Source organism: Hemicordylus capensis, chromosome 2, assembly GCF_027244095.1.
Source record: "Hemicordylus capensis ecotype Gifberg chromosome 2, rHemCap1.1.pri, whole genome shotgun sequence".
Taxonomy (NCBI): Eukaryota; Metazoa; Chordata; class Lepidosauria; order Squamata; family Cordylidae; genus Hemicordylus; species Hemicordylus capensis.
The window spans coordinates 159,142,302-159,157,128 of NC_069658.1; the positions used below are offsets into that span (position 1 = coordinate 159,142,302).

The window sequence follows — 14,827 nt, forward strand, 5'->3', positions numbered from 1 at the left end:
TCCATTTTAAAACTCCACTGCTCCCTTCTAGGTAGCCAAACATTAACGTTGGCCAGCTTCCTGACTACCTTATAAAACAACATGGCTGTATGCACATTTGCACCCAAATCAAGTTAATTTCCCTGCTCATGCCAAAGCATAGTCATGATGTATGGCAACAATCACGCATTAGGGCAAACAGGATAACAGTATGTTTCACTGAGTTCAGTGGCACGTTGTGTTCCCCCAGTAAATGGGCATTAGCACTGTAGCTTACCTAATGTGATCATCTCATATAGGAAGATCCCAAAGGACCATCTGCAGCAAAAGAAAAACAAGCTTAACATTAGCAGTTTCTTTTGGATTTCTACTGAACAGCAGAACGACACACCACTACTACCTCAAAGCATTTTTAATACTACAGCTCAGCGGAAGCAGTAGAGGTGTCAGCTGGGAATATGCCCAGGTCTCTAAAAACTAGGTTTGCATGTACAAAAGAGCTTCGACCAACACATCTAATTAGGAGAGATATTGTACGATGTCGCACATGTCTGACTTGATGTCGCGCGACTTCTTCAGGAGCTGCTCTGGAGCCTGCCACTTGAGTGGAACAGTCTGGGCCATTATAGAGCTGGGGCCGCTGGTATGCCTTCTGTATGCCAGTCCTAGCCTGCAGAGCTTCACAGTAACTTCACGACCAATGAGAATATTCCTGGCTGCCACATCGCCATGGAACAGCTTCTTTTGCTCGAGAAATTCCTGGAAAATTGTCAAAATATCAAAGGTTATACTCAGAGCACTTGTACCTGTTTCCCTTTCATCTAGTTTATTTGGGCATCTAAACAATACCAGGAAGAATGTCACAGCAGTTCTAGAAAGATATTGTCACTCCTACCTTCTACCTTCAAGCCACCTAATGGTGCAGTGGGGAACTGACTTGATTAACAAGCCAGAGGTTGCCAGTTCAAATTCCCACTGGTACGTTTCCCAGATGGAAACATCTATCTCGGCAGCAGCGATATAGGAAGATGCTGAAAGGCATCATCTCATACCATTTGGGAGCTGGAATGGTAAACCCCTCCTGTATTCTACCAAAGACAACCACAGGGCTCTGTGGTTGCCAGGAGTCGACACTGACTTGACAGCACACTTTACTTTACCTTCCATTCTACAGTCTCACAATAAAACTAGCTTTTACTACAGAAAAAATAATTGATCTCCAGGGGGCGGGGGGAACTGGAGGAGTTATTTGGAGATCTAGGATGAGGTGAGATGGTTTCATATTAATTTCAAAAAAACCCACTTTGAAATGTGAAAACTGCAAGTTAAGGTGCTCACCTAAACTTCTACGCCATGTAAGCAATGAACACTTCATACAGTCATGCTGGCTTTAAAAATTAGGCTCCACACAGTCACACTTTGCCTTGGTCTTTCAACTAGACATTGGGCTGTGGAGGGGATGTCTTCAGGTAAAAATTCAACTGGTGCAACTTCCCCAATCACTTACTAGGGATGCACCAGTTGCACCAGATGAGTTTCTGCCTCATGCATCTCTACAAGACAGTGCTTCCCCAAAATGCCACTGACTATAGTACGTAAATGTAAAAGCAGAAATGCAACAGGGCCACACAATCCATCCACAATCACTTGCTACAGATGCTCCTAATGGAGGTTTGCCTGATTCACTGTTGCCAAGAATTCCCTCCCATATGCTGTAATTGAGTCTCCATCAGCAGGAGAAAGGGCATGCCCTCAACTCCTGCCTGTGGCTTCCAGCAGCATCTGGTGGGCTACTGTGCAAAACAGGATGCTGGACTAGATAGGCCTTGGGCCTGATCCGGCAAGGCCGTTCATATGTTCTTGAGTGAGATTACAATTAGCCCTAAATTCTGTGCCAGATGAGCTGGGCTCTATGAAGTTCAAGAAAGTTGATCACACAGGCACAGACCTGTGCTTTGAGCCTGGGAAAAGAGAGAACACACCCAGCATGCTTGCATTTTGTTTGAAGCTACATCTTCAGGATTGTTTCATATTAAAATACATGTAGCACAATATTTCTTTATTAAAATAAATGTATGTTTTAAATGTATGTTAATAGTACCTCTTTGCATGATATAAAAGCGTCCTTTTAAGTTCACGGCCCCAGTGAAAAGTCCTTTTAAAATGCTTTGTGTTTCCTCCTGGCTCAGCCAGCCTAATCTTCAAATCTACCCTCCCAACCCCCGCCAGTTCCATGCTGCAGAGATCCACAGCCCTCAGCACACGTGCTTAGAGTCATTCTCTTCTTTATAATTTCAGAAAGTCAAGACTATTCCAAAAATAACATGAGCGTTATCACTCATCCTCAAATTGTCAGATGTAAATTTCAAAAAGTAGCTTTTGCTGAAGTTAAATAAGTATATTTAAGCAGTTTCTACCATGCAACTGAAATTACTTTTTCTCATTTTTCTATGAACTGATCCACCCCCCGCCCCACTATTATCAGTCCAATTTTGGATTTTCAATAACTTGTGTCATTTCTAATTCAGATGTATTTTGTAATTTTACCACATTTTGGTATCTAAAAACAGTAGCAATAGAGTAGGGATACAGGTGAAACTTGGAAAATTAGAATATCGTGCAAAAGTCCATTAATTTCAGTAATGCAAATTAAAAGGTGAAACTGATATATGAGACAGACGCATTACATGCAAAGCGAGATAAGTCAAGCCTTAATTTGTTATAATTGTGATGATCATGGCGTACAGCTCATGAAAACCCCAAATCCACAATCCCAGAAAATTAGAATATTACATGGAACCAAGAAGACAAGGATTGAAGAATAGAACAATATCGGACCTCTGAAAAGTATAAGCATGCATATGTATTCAGTACTTGGTTTGGGCCCCTTTTGCAGCAATTACTGCCTCAATGCGGCGTGGCATGGATGCTATCAGCCTGTGGCACTGATGAGGTATTATGGAAGACCAGGATGCTTCATTAGCGGCCTTCAGCAATTCTGCATTGTTTGGTCTCATGTCTCTCATCCTTCTCTTGGCAATGCCCCATAGATTCTCTATGGGGTCAGGTCAGGCGAGTTTGCTGGCCAATCAAGCACAGTACACTGTATACTTTTCAGAGGTCCAATATTGTTCTATTCTTCAATCCTTGTCTTATTGGTTCCATGTAATATTCTAATTTTCTGAGATTGTGGATTTGGGGTTTTCATGAGCTGTATGCCATGATCATCACAATTATAACAAATTAAGGCTTGACTTCTCTCACTTTGCATGTAATGCGTCTGTCTCATATATTTATCATATATGTCTCATATATGTCTCATATATTTACTTTTAATTTGCATTACTGAAATTAATGGACTTTTGCACGATATTCTAATTTTCCGAGTTTCACCTGTATACACAAAATAGATTTTGTGTTCTGTTTCGAGCGCGAGACAAAACACAGATAGGCAAAACATTTCGTTGAAATAGCGGTCAACCTGGTTGTTTCGACAGAACAAAATTCAAAACGTTCTGTGTGTTTCAACCATAGGGAACAATGGGGAAACTCGAAACACCCCATTGTTCCCCATGGATAGCTCCTAGGGACACCCAAGTGGGTTGGGTGGTACGGCATGGTGGGTGCTACCTACCTCCCAACCCACAAAAGAAATGGGCTAGCAGGCGATTAACAAAATTTTAACCTTTCCCCAAACCCCCATAGGATCAGTAGCCAGTGCCAGAAAACCAATCAGCAAGGGAAAAGCAGGGCTCCAAAATGGTGCTCAAAATGTTTTGAATTGAAAATGGGGTTGTTTTGCTCCAAGCTCAAAACAGGCCCTTTATTTAAAGGGAGTTTTGTTTTGAGCTTGAGCCACTAGAAACAGCCCATTTCAAATCAAAATGTTTCGATGTTGAAATGTTTTACACAACCCTACAATAGAGGTTCCCTATGGAAGCAGCTTTCATTTGGTACCTGGCTCTGAATATCTCCTCTTTCTGATTAGTCTGGTATACCTATGCATCAACTTCCATAAAGTACTTCATATGGAGAGAAGGCTCTAACATGGTATTGTACACTTTTTATGATTCTGAAAATTCTGACAAGTATAACAGTGATTTCAGATAAAGCACGGTGAATTCCAAGTAAGTCAGTGTGCTTCTGTGGCATGGGTGTAGCTATGATTGAGCAGATGGGTTCAAAGAACCCAGGTGCCCCAGCTCCACTCCTCCCTATTTCCTTTATTATTTCCCTCACTCAGAGGGGCCGCTGGGGAGAGGAGAGAACAAGGGCCCCCTCTCCCCTAGCTATGCCCCTGTTCTGTGGACTTATGGGGGGGGGATGACTAATTGCATCTGAAAATGAAAAAAATAATACGAGTAGACAATTAGCCACATTTCACCCATTTCTCATAAATCAATTTAACTATGTTTCTTTGAAAGTAACTAATGAAAAAGTTAACTTAACTTTGAAAAGTTACGTTAAAAAGTAGAATTAGGTAACTTTTACAACTCAATTTAAGGCTAATAATGATCAACTTTAACTAGTTAAAATTTTCATTAGCTTCTCCAGTGACTGGATGCTCTAATTGTTTTTCTCACCATTGGCTGCCTCGGACACTTTGATCCTGATGAATCTGCAGGACCCCCAGTGCCCACCTCAGTGCCACATGGAAGCAAATACTCCCACCATGGCCATCTCTGTGAAATTCTTTCCATGCCCAGTGCTGTGGAGAGGTCTTCTATGGGAACCTGAGTCGGTGAGGCTGGCTGGGAAGGTGCACAGAGGAGTTGGTAACGCACGCAGAGACATCGGGGAAGCATAGTTCCACCAAATGCCATTGCCATGGCAGCAGCAGAGTGGTACACAAACTTGCAAGGGAATGTGAGGTGGCAACAAGGGACCTTGCAAGAGAACTTGACGTGGGGCAGAGGGACTTATGAGGGAACATGAGGCAGTGGCAGTTGGCGGGGAGGGAGCCTAGCAAGGCTATAGAAGGCAGCAGGGGAAGGGTGGCAAATGGAATTGTGAGGGCATCCAAGACAGTGGCAAGGTGGCAATTTTTAAAAACTGTTCTTAAAGTTCTTTTTCTCTCTCTGTACTTTGTGTTCCCAGTTGCTGTCTCCAGGGTGTTTTCCAGACTACGAGCTTTGCAACGGTTAATGTGTTGCAAACTGTGATGGAATAGTGCGACGGTTATTTAACGCTTCGTTGCAAGCTGGTGGCCATTCATATTTTCTGCCTGCTGCAACGTATTTTCCAGGCAGGAGTGTCCATATTCTCATCGAAACATATTTATCTGCCCTTCCTCCTGCTCCATTTGGGCCAATGGACATGTGGCTATCCTCTTTGGAACCGAATCTGTCATAAGTAATTGGAGCCAGAGTTGACTGAAGAATTATAATTATAAGAATTATAATCTCTCAGACTGTCTAGCCTGGCGTTTTTATGCCTCACAACAGGTGGGGGTGGTTTGGAAAGACCAGCCTTTTATTTTTGTTGCTAAATTATTGGAATAGTTGAGTCCAGTTAGTTTGGGGTGCGGAGGGGGACAGTTAGTTTTGTTGCTCAGTTGAAGTCTAATTGGTGATGTATCTGCCACCGACCACAATTTGTGTCTCTAACATGTTTTTAGATTAATTAGTTGATGGCATAATGACATTATTACTCCACTAGTGTTTTCAAGCCCGTTAAAATAATGGGCGCTAGTAGGGGAAAGTTCCACTGGCGCCACCAAGAGTGCCCCACTCCCTCTTGCCCTTTCCCCTCCCCCACTTCCTCTTGCCCCTCCCCCCGGCCCCACTCCCTCTTGCCCTCCCCCCCCTGCATTTTTAAATTTTTATCTTACTGGCCCTCCGCTCCTCCTCCCGGGCGGCAAACAGTTTACAGTTTACATTTTCTTGGGCCTGATCCAGCAGGGCTCTTCCGACATCCTCAAGCCCATTTACTTTAATCTGCACTTTCTCAGTGCACTTTTTTTCACCTGGCCAGGACCACTTTCGTCTATTAGTATTAGTACTCAAGTTCCCGAGTTAAGCTTGCAGCTGCGGGGCAGGCTTGTTCTTTCTCATGCCCACACTAAATAGCTCCTGCTTAATAAGGGCTTTTTGGAACTGCTTGGAGCAGACCAAACCCAACGCAGCTGGCAAGCGGTGAAGGCGGTCAGCTGCGGCCGGGGAGAGGCGAGGGCTGCTCCGGGCTTATGTTGGCCTGCAGCCAGTCCGCATTCCTCATGCACCAGCCGGCCTCAGTGGCCTGAGAGGAGGAGCCGCCGGGGGCCGGAGCATCCGCCGCCTCTCCGCTCCTTATGCAACAGTGTTGGCCAGCGGGGAGGCGCGTGAGGCCACGCAGAGTTCCTCCACGACTCGAGAAGAGACGGAAGGAGCGCTGGGCAGGTTGCATTTCTCCTGCGCGTCCTCCTCTTCTTGACGCCTTTCCCAACCCCTAAACAAACCGGGAGCCACCCGCTGCCGCAGTGGTGGGCATCTCCGCTTCTCCTCAGCCCGGGAGGGGAATTCCCGCCTCCCAGAGTGCCGTCCCCGGTGGCCAGATTGCTGCCCGCCTGCCCCGGTCTCCTCTTCCCTCCCGCCTCCCAGAGTGCTGGCCGGCAGCAACAGAACCAGCCAGCATGGCCGCCTGGTGTCGGCGGTCGTGTCTCCCTCAGTCTGTTCTGGGCCTGCGCGAAGCGCAGGCCCAGAACAGCCCAGGGAGGCAGGGACGCAGATCCCCAACGTTCCAAAGCCACGGCCACTCACTTAGCCTTTTATTATATAGGATAACAGGGAAGGTGGGGGGTTGGTGTTTAAATTGTTAAAATTTCAATAAAACTTGTTTACATTTTTGAATATCAAGTTTGTGAGATTTTGAAAGAAAGAAAAAGTTGGCAATACTGCCTGTCAAGAACATTAGCTGAGCCAATAAGTATTCATTGCTGGCAGATAATGGAAAGTTGATTCAATTGCCACATGCCCCAGCCAGGCTATCAGCCAAGCTAGGAGAATGCAGTAACTTAATGGCCCATGTGTTGATTAAATTTGCAGGTTAAACAACAGAACCACCATTGTCCATTGAAGTCAATGACTTAGTAAATGGAGTATGTGGGGAAACAAAAATACTGAAATAACTCTTGATTGATCAATCAATCATCTTTATTATGGTCCAAGACCAGCATAAGATAGTGTGATGCAGTAATTATGAATAACTCTTGATCCTGGGGTTATATTTTAACTGTTTAGCTTTACTTCCTGCAGTGAAAAAGGACTGATCTGATCATTTCAAACACTGAGCCATACTTTGGATAGGGGTTCCTCAACTGCTTGGGGCAATTGCCCCCTCCCTGCTATTGTTATCTGTCTCTTTCCTATCTGTAAAAGAATAAATTTTAAAATTTATTCATCAGAGGGCACAACCTCTGTGCATATATTTCTCTTCATTAGACTCTATAGGAGGCCAAGTTCAAAGAGGCTACCATTTACTGTAGACAGCATGGAAAGACACAAAGTACAATATTGTAAAAGCTGTTATCCTTTCCCCTGATCTTTTTAAAAGGATCTTTCCATTACTCCCTCCAACCTCTTACATAGATAGTTCCATTATTCCCCCTTTCAAGTTTCCATGTGATTTCCCCCTTTCATTCAGTTATCTCACCCCCACCTTACTCTGGAGTAAACATGCAAAGGACTGTACTATTAATCAGCTGCTGCAGACACAAAAGAGGATAGGAAGCCAGCAATATCTGCTCTGAATGGACCGCTTCACACATCACGCTGAACCACCGATCTGGTGGAGCTGCTGGTAATGACCTGGATTCTCTACTTCTTTTAATCAAGTTAAAACATGTTGTAATGACATTTATTGGTGTGTGTATTCCCCCCCGCCGATGTCTGAATTTAAAAGTTTTTAAAAGACATTTTAAAAGCTTTACACAGGGGGCATAACCTCTGACCATATACAGAGTATGTTTCTCCCCTTTAAGCCACAGATCTCTGCTTAATAATGATGATGACTATATGCCAGCATAGCATAATGGTTAGACTGTTGGACTAGGACGGGGAAGACCCAAGTTTGAATCCCCATTCAACCATGAAACTCACTGGGTGACTCTGGGCCTGTCATGTATCTCTCAGCCTAACCTACTTCACAGGGTTGTTGTGAGGATGAAAATAACCATGTACACCACTCTGAGCTCCTTGGAGGAAGAGCGGGATATAAATCTAAAAAGTAAAAAACAAATAAAAATATATTTCTTCCTATATTCCCTACAAAACAGGCGTGGAGGGGTTATTGGCATTTCTATTTTAAATATATGAATAGACCTCAGGCCCTGTGGGATGCTGTGGATAATGTCAGAAGTAAATGAGCACAGTTTGTAGGGGTGGGGGGAGTTGATTCCCTCTCCCCAGCCATTTATACACAGGCATTGTTCCATAATTTTCTCTACCAATTTTTAAAAAGGATCTTTCCCATTATGTTCCTCCTCCAACACTATTTTTCAATTAAACCATTGTTTAATTGTTCCATCTTTATTTTGAAGCAGATTCCATTCAATTGAACTTACTCCCTTGCAGATATGCATGAATTCCAATGCTCAGTCATCAAAATGCTGCTTGACAAGGGATTTACTCCAGCCTACCATCCAATTTCCCAAAGAACTCAGCCAGATGCTTCTGGGAAGCTCCAAAGAGGTATAGCAAGGAAACCCTGCACACCATTCTTCTCACCCACTACCAACAAACTGGCATTCTGGTGGAAGATGGCCCTTAAATATGGAGATTCTACAGCAGAGCCAAGCTGCCTGTGACTATGGGGCTTTTTAGTTTTATTATTATTACTAGTATTTTTAAGCCCATTATGATAACGGGCGCTAGCTTTCTCTCACGCCTTTAAGTGTTGTTTTTTTAAAAAACCTTTCTGAGGCTGGGACCGGGGGCGGAGCGGAGGCTGTAGAAATCGTTTTAAAAAATGCTGCCGCGGCCGACAACACCAACCTACCACTCTCCCTCCCAACTGTCGAGTCCACCTTACCCCGGCCCGTGTCAGTCGGGCAAAGATAGTCCTTAATTTCAGAGGCAGAGAGGAGCTTGCAAATAGAGCTCCTCTCTGTGCAAAGGCTCCACCGGAACTGGCAGTATGGACGTAAAGGACGCAGTAGGCATCGCCGCCGCCTCGGCCAGTTCCCGCCGCCGCCGCATACCCGGCTTTTTCGGGACGGCCGCTTCTGGCTGCCCAAGATGGCCACCGGGTGCCGGCGGTCGTGTCTCCCTTGCTCTGTTCTGGGCATGCGCTTCGCGCATGCCCAGAACAGCCCAGGGAGGCACAAACACACGCCTTGGTGTCCGTCCACGGATGGACACCAAGGCTTTTATTAGAGAGGATTATTTCTTGTTTACACAGTCAGACAGGTGTTATTGACTGGTTTGTTTTATCCAGACATCGAGTCCTTCCCCAGGACCTGGGATGCCAGAATTTTATTGTCAATGGTTATAGATATCGTTGCAGAATATAGGCTGTTCCCAGTAAAGCTGCTTTTTGTAACTGGCTGATGGTGATTTCTGTGGCCCCTATGGTGTTGAGGTGCTCTTCAAGGTCTTTTGGAACTGCACCCAGGGCGCCAATTACCACTGGGATGATTTGGGTCTTTTTCTGCCACAGCCTTTCAATTTCAATTTGTAGATCTTTGTATTTGGTGATTTTTTCTATTTCTTTTTCTTCTATTCTGCTATCCCCTGGTATTGCTATGTCGATTATTTTAACTTGTTTTTCTTTCTTCTTGACTACAGTTATATCTGGTGTATTGTGTGACAGATGTTTCTCTGTTTGTAGTCGGAAGTCCCATAATATTTTTACATCTTCATTTTCTTCAACTTTTTCAATTTTATGGTCCCACCAATGTTTGGCTACAGGTAGCTTGTATTTTTTGCAGATGTTCCAGTGTATCATCCCTGCTACCTTGTCATGCCTTTGTTTGTAGTCAGTCTGTGCAATCTTTTTACAACAGCTGATTAGGTGGTCCACTGTTTCATCTGCATCTTTACAAAGGCGGCACTTGCTGTTTGTTGTGGATTTTTCTACTTTTGCTCTTATTGCATTTGTTCTTAGTGCCTGTTCTTGTGCAGCCAGTATTAAACCCTCTGTTTCTTTCTTCAAGTTGCCATTCTTAAGCCATTGCCAGGTCTTGGTGATGTCTGATTTTCCACTTATATTGTGCAAATATTGACCATGCAGTGGCTTATTTTTCCATTTTTCTGCTCGGTTCTTGACTTGTTCTTTCTTGTAGGCCTGCTTTGTTTCATTGGTGTTGAATAGTTTCGCATTATTGACCATTTGAAGTGCATCTTCTTCACTGTCCTTGATATATTCTTCAAGGCCTCTTTTCTCCACCTCTACTGTTTGATGGACTTGCAGCATTCCTCTTCCGCCTGAGCTGCGAGGGAGGTATAGCCTATCTACATCACTGCGGGGGTGCAGAGCATGATTGATGGTCATGATTTTCCTGGTCTTACGATCTAGCGTCTCTAGCTCTGCCTGGGTCCAGTCTATTATTCCTGCAGTGTATCTGATAACAGGTATAGCCCAGGTGTTTATGGCTTTTATGGTGTTCCCGCCATTGAGTTTGGACGATGATTTTTCTAACTCTCCTGATGTATTCACTTCCAATTTTGTGTGCGATGTTATCAGCCTGGAGAATGCCCAAGTATTTGTAAGTTTCTTTCTCTTCCAGGTTCTTGATCTTGCTTCCATTGGGCAGTTCTCTTCCTTCTGTTTTTGTTATTTTCCCTCTGTTCATTATTAATGCAGCACACTTGTCTAGTCCAAACTCCATTGCTATATCGCTACTGAATATACGGACAGTGTTTAGCAGTGATTCAATTTCTGACTGGGACTTTCCATACAACTTCAGATCGTCCATGTACAGCAGATGGTTGATTTGACTTGATGTTTTAGATGTTTGGTATCCAAGGCCTGTTTTGTTTAGTATTTGTGAAAGTGGGGTCATGGCGATTACAAACAACAGAGGGGATAGTGAGTCCCCTTGGAAAATGCCTCTTCTAATGCTAACCTGTCCAAGTGTCTCGCCATTGATTGTTAACTGTGTACTCCACATGCTCATTGCTTTTTAAATAAATATCTGAATGTTTTTGCTGACACCATTTGTTTCTAAACATTTTAGTATCCATGTGTGAGGCGATGAATCGAAGGCTTTCTTGTAGTCAATCCATGCAACACTTAGATTTGTTTTTCTTCTCTTGCCATTTTCTAAAATCATTTTGTCAATCAGCAGCTGGTCTTTTGTGCCTCTGGTGTTTGGGCAATTTCCTTTCTGTTCAACTGGAAGCTGTTTGTTAGTTAATAAGTGTTGCATGACTTCATCTGCTATTATTCCAGTTAATAATTTGAACATGGTTGGCAGGCAGGTGATCGGTCTATAATGACTTGGAACTGCACCTTTTGCTGGGTCTTTCATGATGAGATGAGTTTTCCCAGTTGTTAGCCATTGTTCAATATCACCTCCTTGCAAAATGTGATTGAACTGTTTTGATAGTTGTTTATGAAGGCTTGTTAGGTGTTTAAGCCAAAAGCCATGCAGTTCATCGTCGCCTGGAGCAGTCCAATTTTTAATTTTCTTTGCTCTTTCACTTATTAATTCTGGTGTTATTATTAGATCTTGCATTTGTTGGTTACATTTTTTGACCTCTTTCATCCAGCCTGCTTTTTTATTATAATCTATTGGATTGTCTCATAATTTCCCCCAGAATTGCACTGTTTCTTCTTTATTTGGTGTTTCTAGGTTTCTTGCAGTTTCTCCTTCTATACTTTGGTAGAAACGTCTCTGATTCGACTGGAATTGGAGATTCTGCCTGTGTTGTGTAGTTCTGGCTTCATATCTGCTAATCTTCTTTGACACTGCTGTTATTTGCTGCTTTATTATTTCCAGGACTTCTCTAATTTTCCTTGAATCTAGGTGGTATTTTTGGATCAGATACTGTTTGGTGTTTTCATTCTTCAGCTTCTTGTCTTTCATATCTTTCAGTGTACTAGCATCTGATCTAAGCCTGGAGATTTTATTTTCTAATCTAATCTTCCATTTAGGTGATGTACTACTTTCTTTTTTCACAGGTCCATTGATCTTATATCCGAGCTCTTGTGTTGTTATTGTTGCTGCACTGTACATTAGTTGGTTTGTTTCTTGCAAATTATTGGTTGTTATTTCTGCAAGTGCAGCATTGACATCTTTTAATACCTGAGCAAGTTGTTTTTTGGCAACTGTTTTTAGAGCTGGAAGTCGAACCCTGGTGGTTGTTTGGTTCATGTGCTCAGTAATTTTTTGCTTTAGTTCTTGTTGCTTTTCTGTTAAACGGCATTTGGGTTTTTGAGGTGAAGGCAAAGGGGAGGTTGCCTGGTTTTGATTTTGAAACAGTTCAGCAACAGTGGCATCCTCTATTTCCAACACCTCCTCCACCTGCGCCTGAGCAACTGCTTCAGTTGGTGGTAATTCTTCTTCCATCTCTTGAGCCTGTGTTGCTCTTTGCAGTTCTTCCAGCTCTACTCCTGTGAATACTTTATTTCTTATTATGAATCTTCTCTGGTCTGCTAGCCTTTGTTCTGTTATTTCTGTATCTGGATGCTTCTCTTTCCAAATTTGGTACATTCTTTTAAAATAACCTCTTCTAGTTGGACTAGACTTGTAATAGCAGATCATTATTTCTTTGTTGGCATTTTTCGTTTTTTTTTTTTTTTTTTGGTTAAGCGACGTTTCTTCCAGTAACTTTGCTGTCTTCAGCCCTGGTTGCTCAACTGACGATCCTGAGTCCTGTTGCCCACTTGCCACCAGATGTCCAGGGACTCCAGCTTCTGGCGCGGTCCTTGTTGACCCGGGCGACGACCGATCTGGTATAGATTTATTAAAGTTACGTCTCACCATATTGTTGATGGGAGAGGCATTCTTTGTCTGGCTCCTCTGGTGAGACCTGTCCAGTATGGTTGGACCTCTGGCATAGCTCTCACCTTCCTCAGAGCGCGCAAGCCCCACAACCACGCCAAGGTAGTGCCTCACTAGGGGTTGTTGTTGTTGTTATTATTATTATTATTATTATTACATTTATATCCCGCTCTTCCTCCAAGGAGCCCAGAGCGGTGAACTACATACTCAAGTTTCTCTTTCACAACAACCCTGTGAAGTAGGCTAGGCTGAGAGAGAAGTGACTGGCCCAGAGTCACCCAGCTAGTATTATGGCTGAATGGGGATTTGAACTCAGGTCTCCCCGGTCCTAGTCCAGCACTCTAACCACTACACCACGCTGGCTCTCTTTAGGAAAAAAGAGGACTACAGTGAGACATGATAGAAGCCTATGGAATTATGCATGGTATGGAGAGAAAGATTTTTTTCCTCCCTCTCTCACAACACTAGGAAACTGATTGCCAGGAAATGTAGGACCAACAAAAAAGGGGTACTTTTTCCATGCAGAGCATAATTAATCTGTGGAAGGGACTGAGATATACTCATGGAGGACTGGTCTATCAATGGCTACTAGTCTTGATGGCTAGAAGTTGTCTCCAGGCTCAGAGGAAGGATGCCTCTGAATACCAGTTGCAGAGCAGCAACAGCAGGAGAGGGGGCATACCTTCATCTCTTGCCTGTGGGCTTCTCAGAGGCATCTGGTGTGCTACTGTGTGAAACAGGAAGTTGGACTAGATAGGCCTTGGGCCTGATCTAACAGGGCTTTTCTTCTTATTAATTATTATTATTGTCCCCCATGCTGTTTAACATTTACATGAAGCCGCTGGGAGAGGTCATCCGGGGACTTGGACTGAGTTGTCAGCAATATGCGGATGACACTCAGCTCTATCTCTCCTTGTCATCTTATCCTAGGGAGGCAGTGGATGTCCTGAATCGGGGGCTGGAGGCCGTGATGGGTTGGATGTGGGCTAACAAACTGAAATTGAATCCGGATAAGACGGAGGTACTGTTGGTCAGTAGGAGAGCCAATCGGGATGAGGTGATTCTACCGGTTCTGGATGGGGTTGCACTCCCCTTGAAGGAGCAAGTACGCAGCTTGGGGGTACTTCTGGACCCGGCTCTGCTTTTGGAAGCTCAGGTGGAGGCGGTGGCCAGGGGTGCCTTTGCACGGCTTCGGCTGGTGCGCCAGCTGCGTCCCTTTCTTGAGAAGGCAGATCTGGCCACGGTTACCCACGCCTTAGTCACGTCGCGGCTGGATTATTGTAACACGCTCTACGTGGGGCTGCCCTTGAAGAATATCCGGAAACTGCAGCTAGTGCAAAACGCAGCAGCGAGGGTTTTATCCGGAGCTGCCCGTTGGGAACATATCACCCCCATTTTGAAAGAGCTGCACTGGCTGCCGGTTCATTTCCAGGTCCAATTCAAGGTGCTGGTTTTGACCTTTAAAGCCCTAAACGGTTTGGGCCCGGGGTATTTGAGGGACCGCCTGCTCCCAAGGGTTGCTGCCCACCTGATGAGGACATCTGAGGGGGCCCTGCTCCGGGTGCCGACAATGAGGGAGGTCAGGCTGTCGTGCACTCGGGACAGGGCCTTCTCTGTTGCTGCTCCTAGACTCTGGAATGCTCTCCCAGTGGCCATTCGTTCCTTGGACTCCATCACGGCTTTTAGAAAGCTTGTAAAGACTTGGCTTTTTACCCAGGCTTTTACATAATTTTACTGCGGCTTCTGTGTGTTTTTATCTGTTGTATTGTTTTTATGCCTGTTTTTATATGTTTTTAGCTTGATGTTTTTTATTGCTTTTTATTGTATGTTTTAATTTTTGTAAACCACCTTGGGGTTGTGTTTTTAATGAAAGGCGGTATAGAAATGTAAAAATAAATAAATAAATAAATAAATAATTTTATGGAG

At 44.0% G+C, this 14,827-nt stretch overlaps 1 protein-coding gene across 11 annotated transcripts in view; it reads right to left on the reverse strand.

The window, feature by feature from the left end:
• Positions 1-14,827, reverse strand: part of STYK1 (serine/threonine/tyrosine kinase 1) — a 63,775-nt gene that overhangs the window by 9,980 nt on the left and 38,968 nt on the right. For all 11 annotated transcript variants that reach the window (XM_053298074.1, XM_053298076.1, XM_053298077.1 and 8 more), the window contains 2 exons: positions 527-738; positions 257-297 (listed from right to left, as the gene is read on the reverse strand). In XM_053298074.1, coding sequence (XP_053154049.1) covers positions 257-297; positions 527-738 — 253 coding nt within the window. The remainder of the gene's footprint in view (positions 1-256; positions 298-526; positions 739-14,827) is intronic.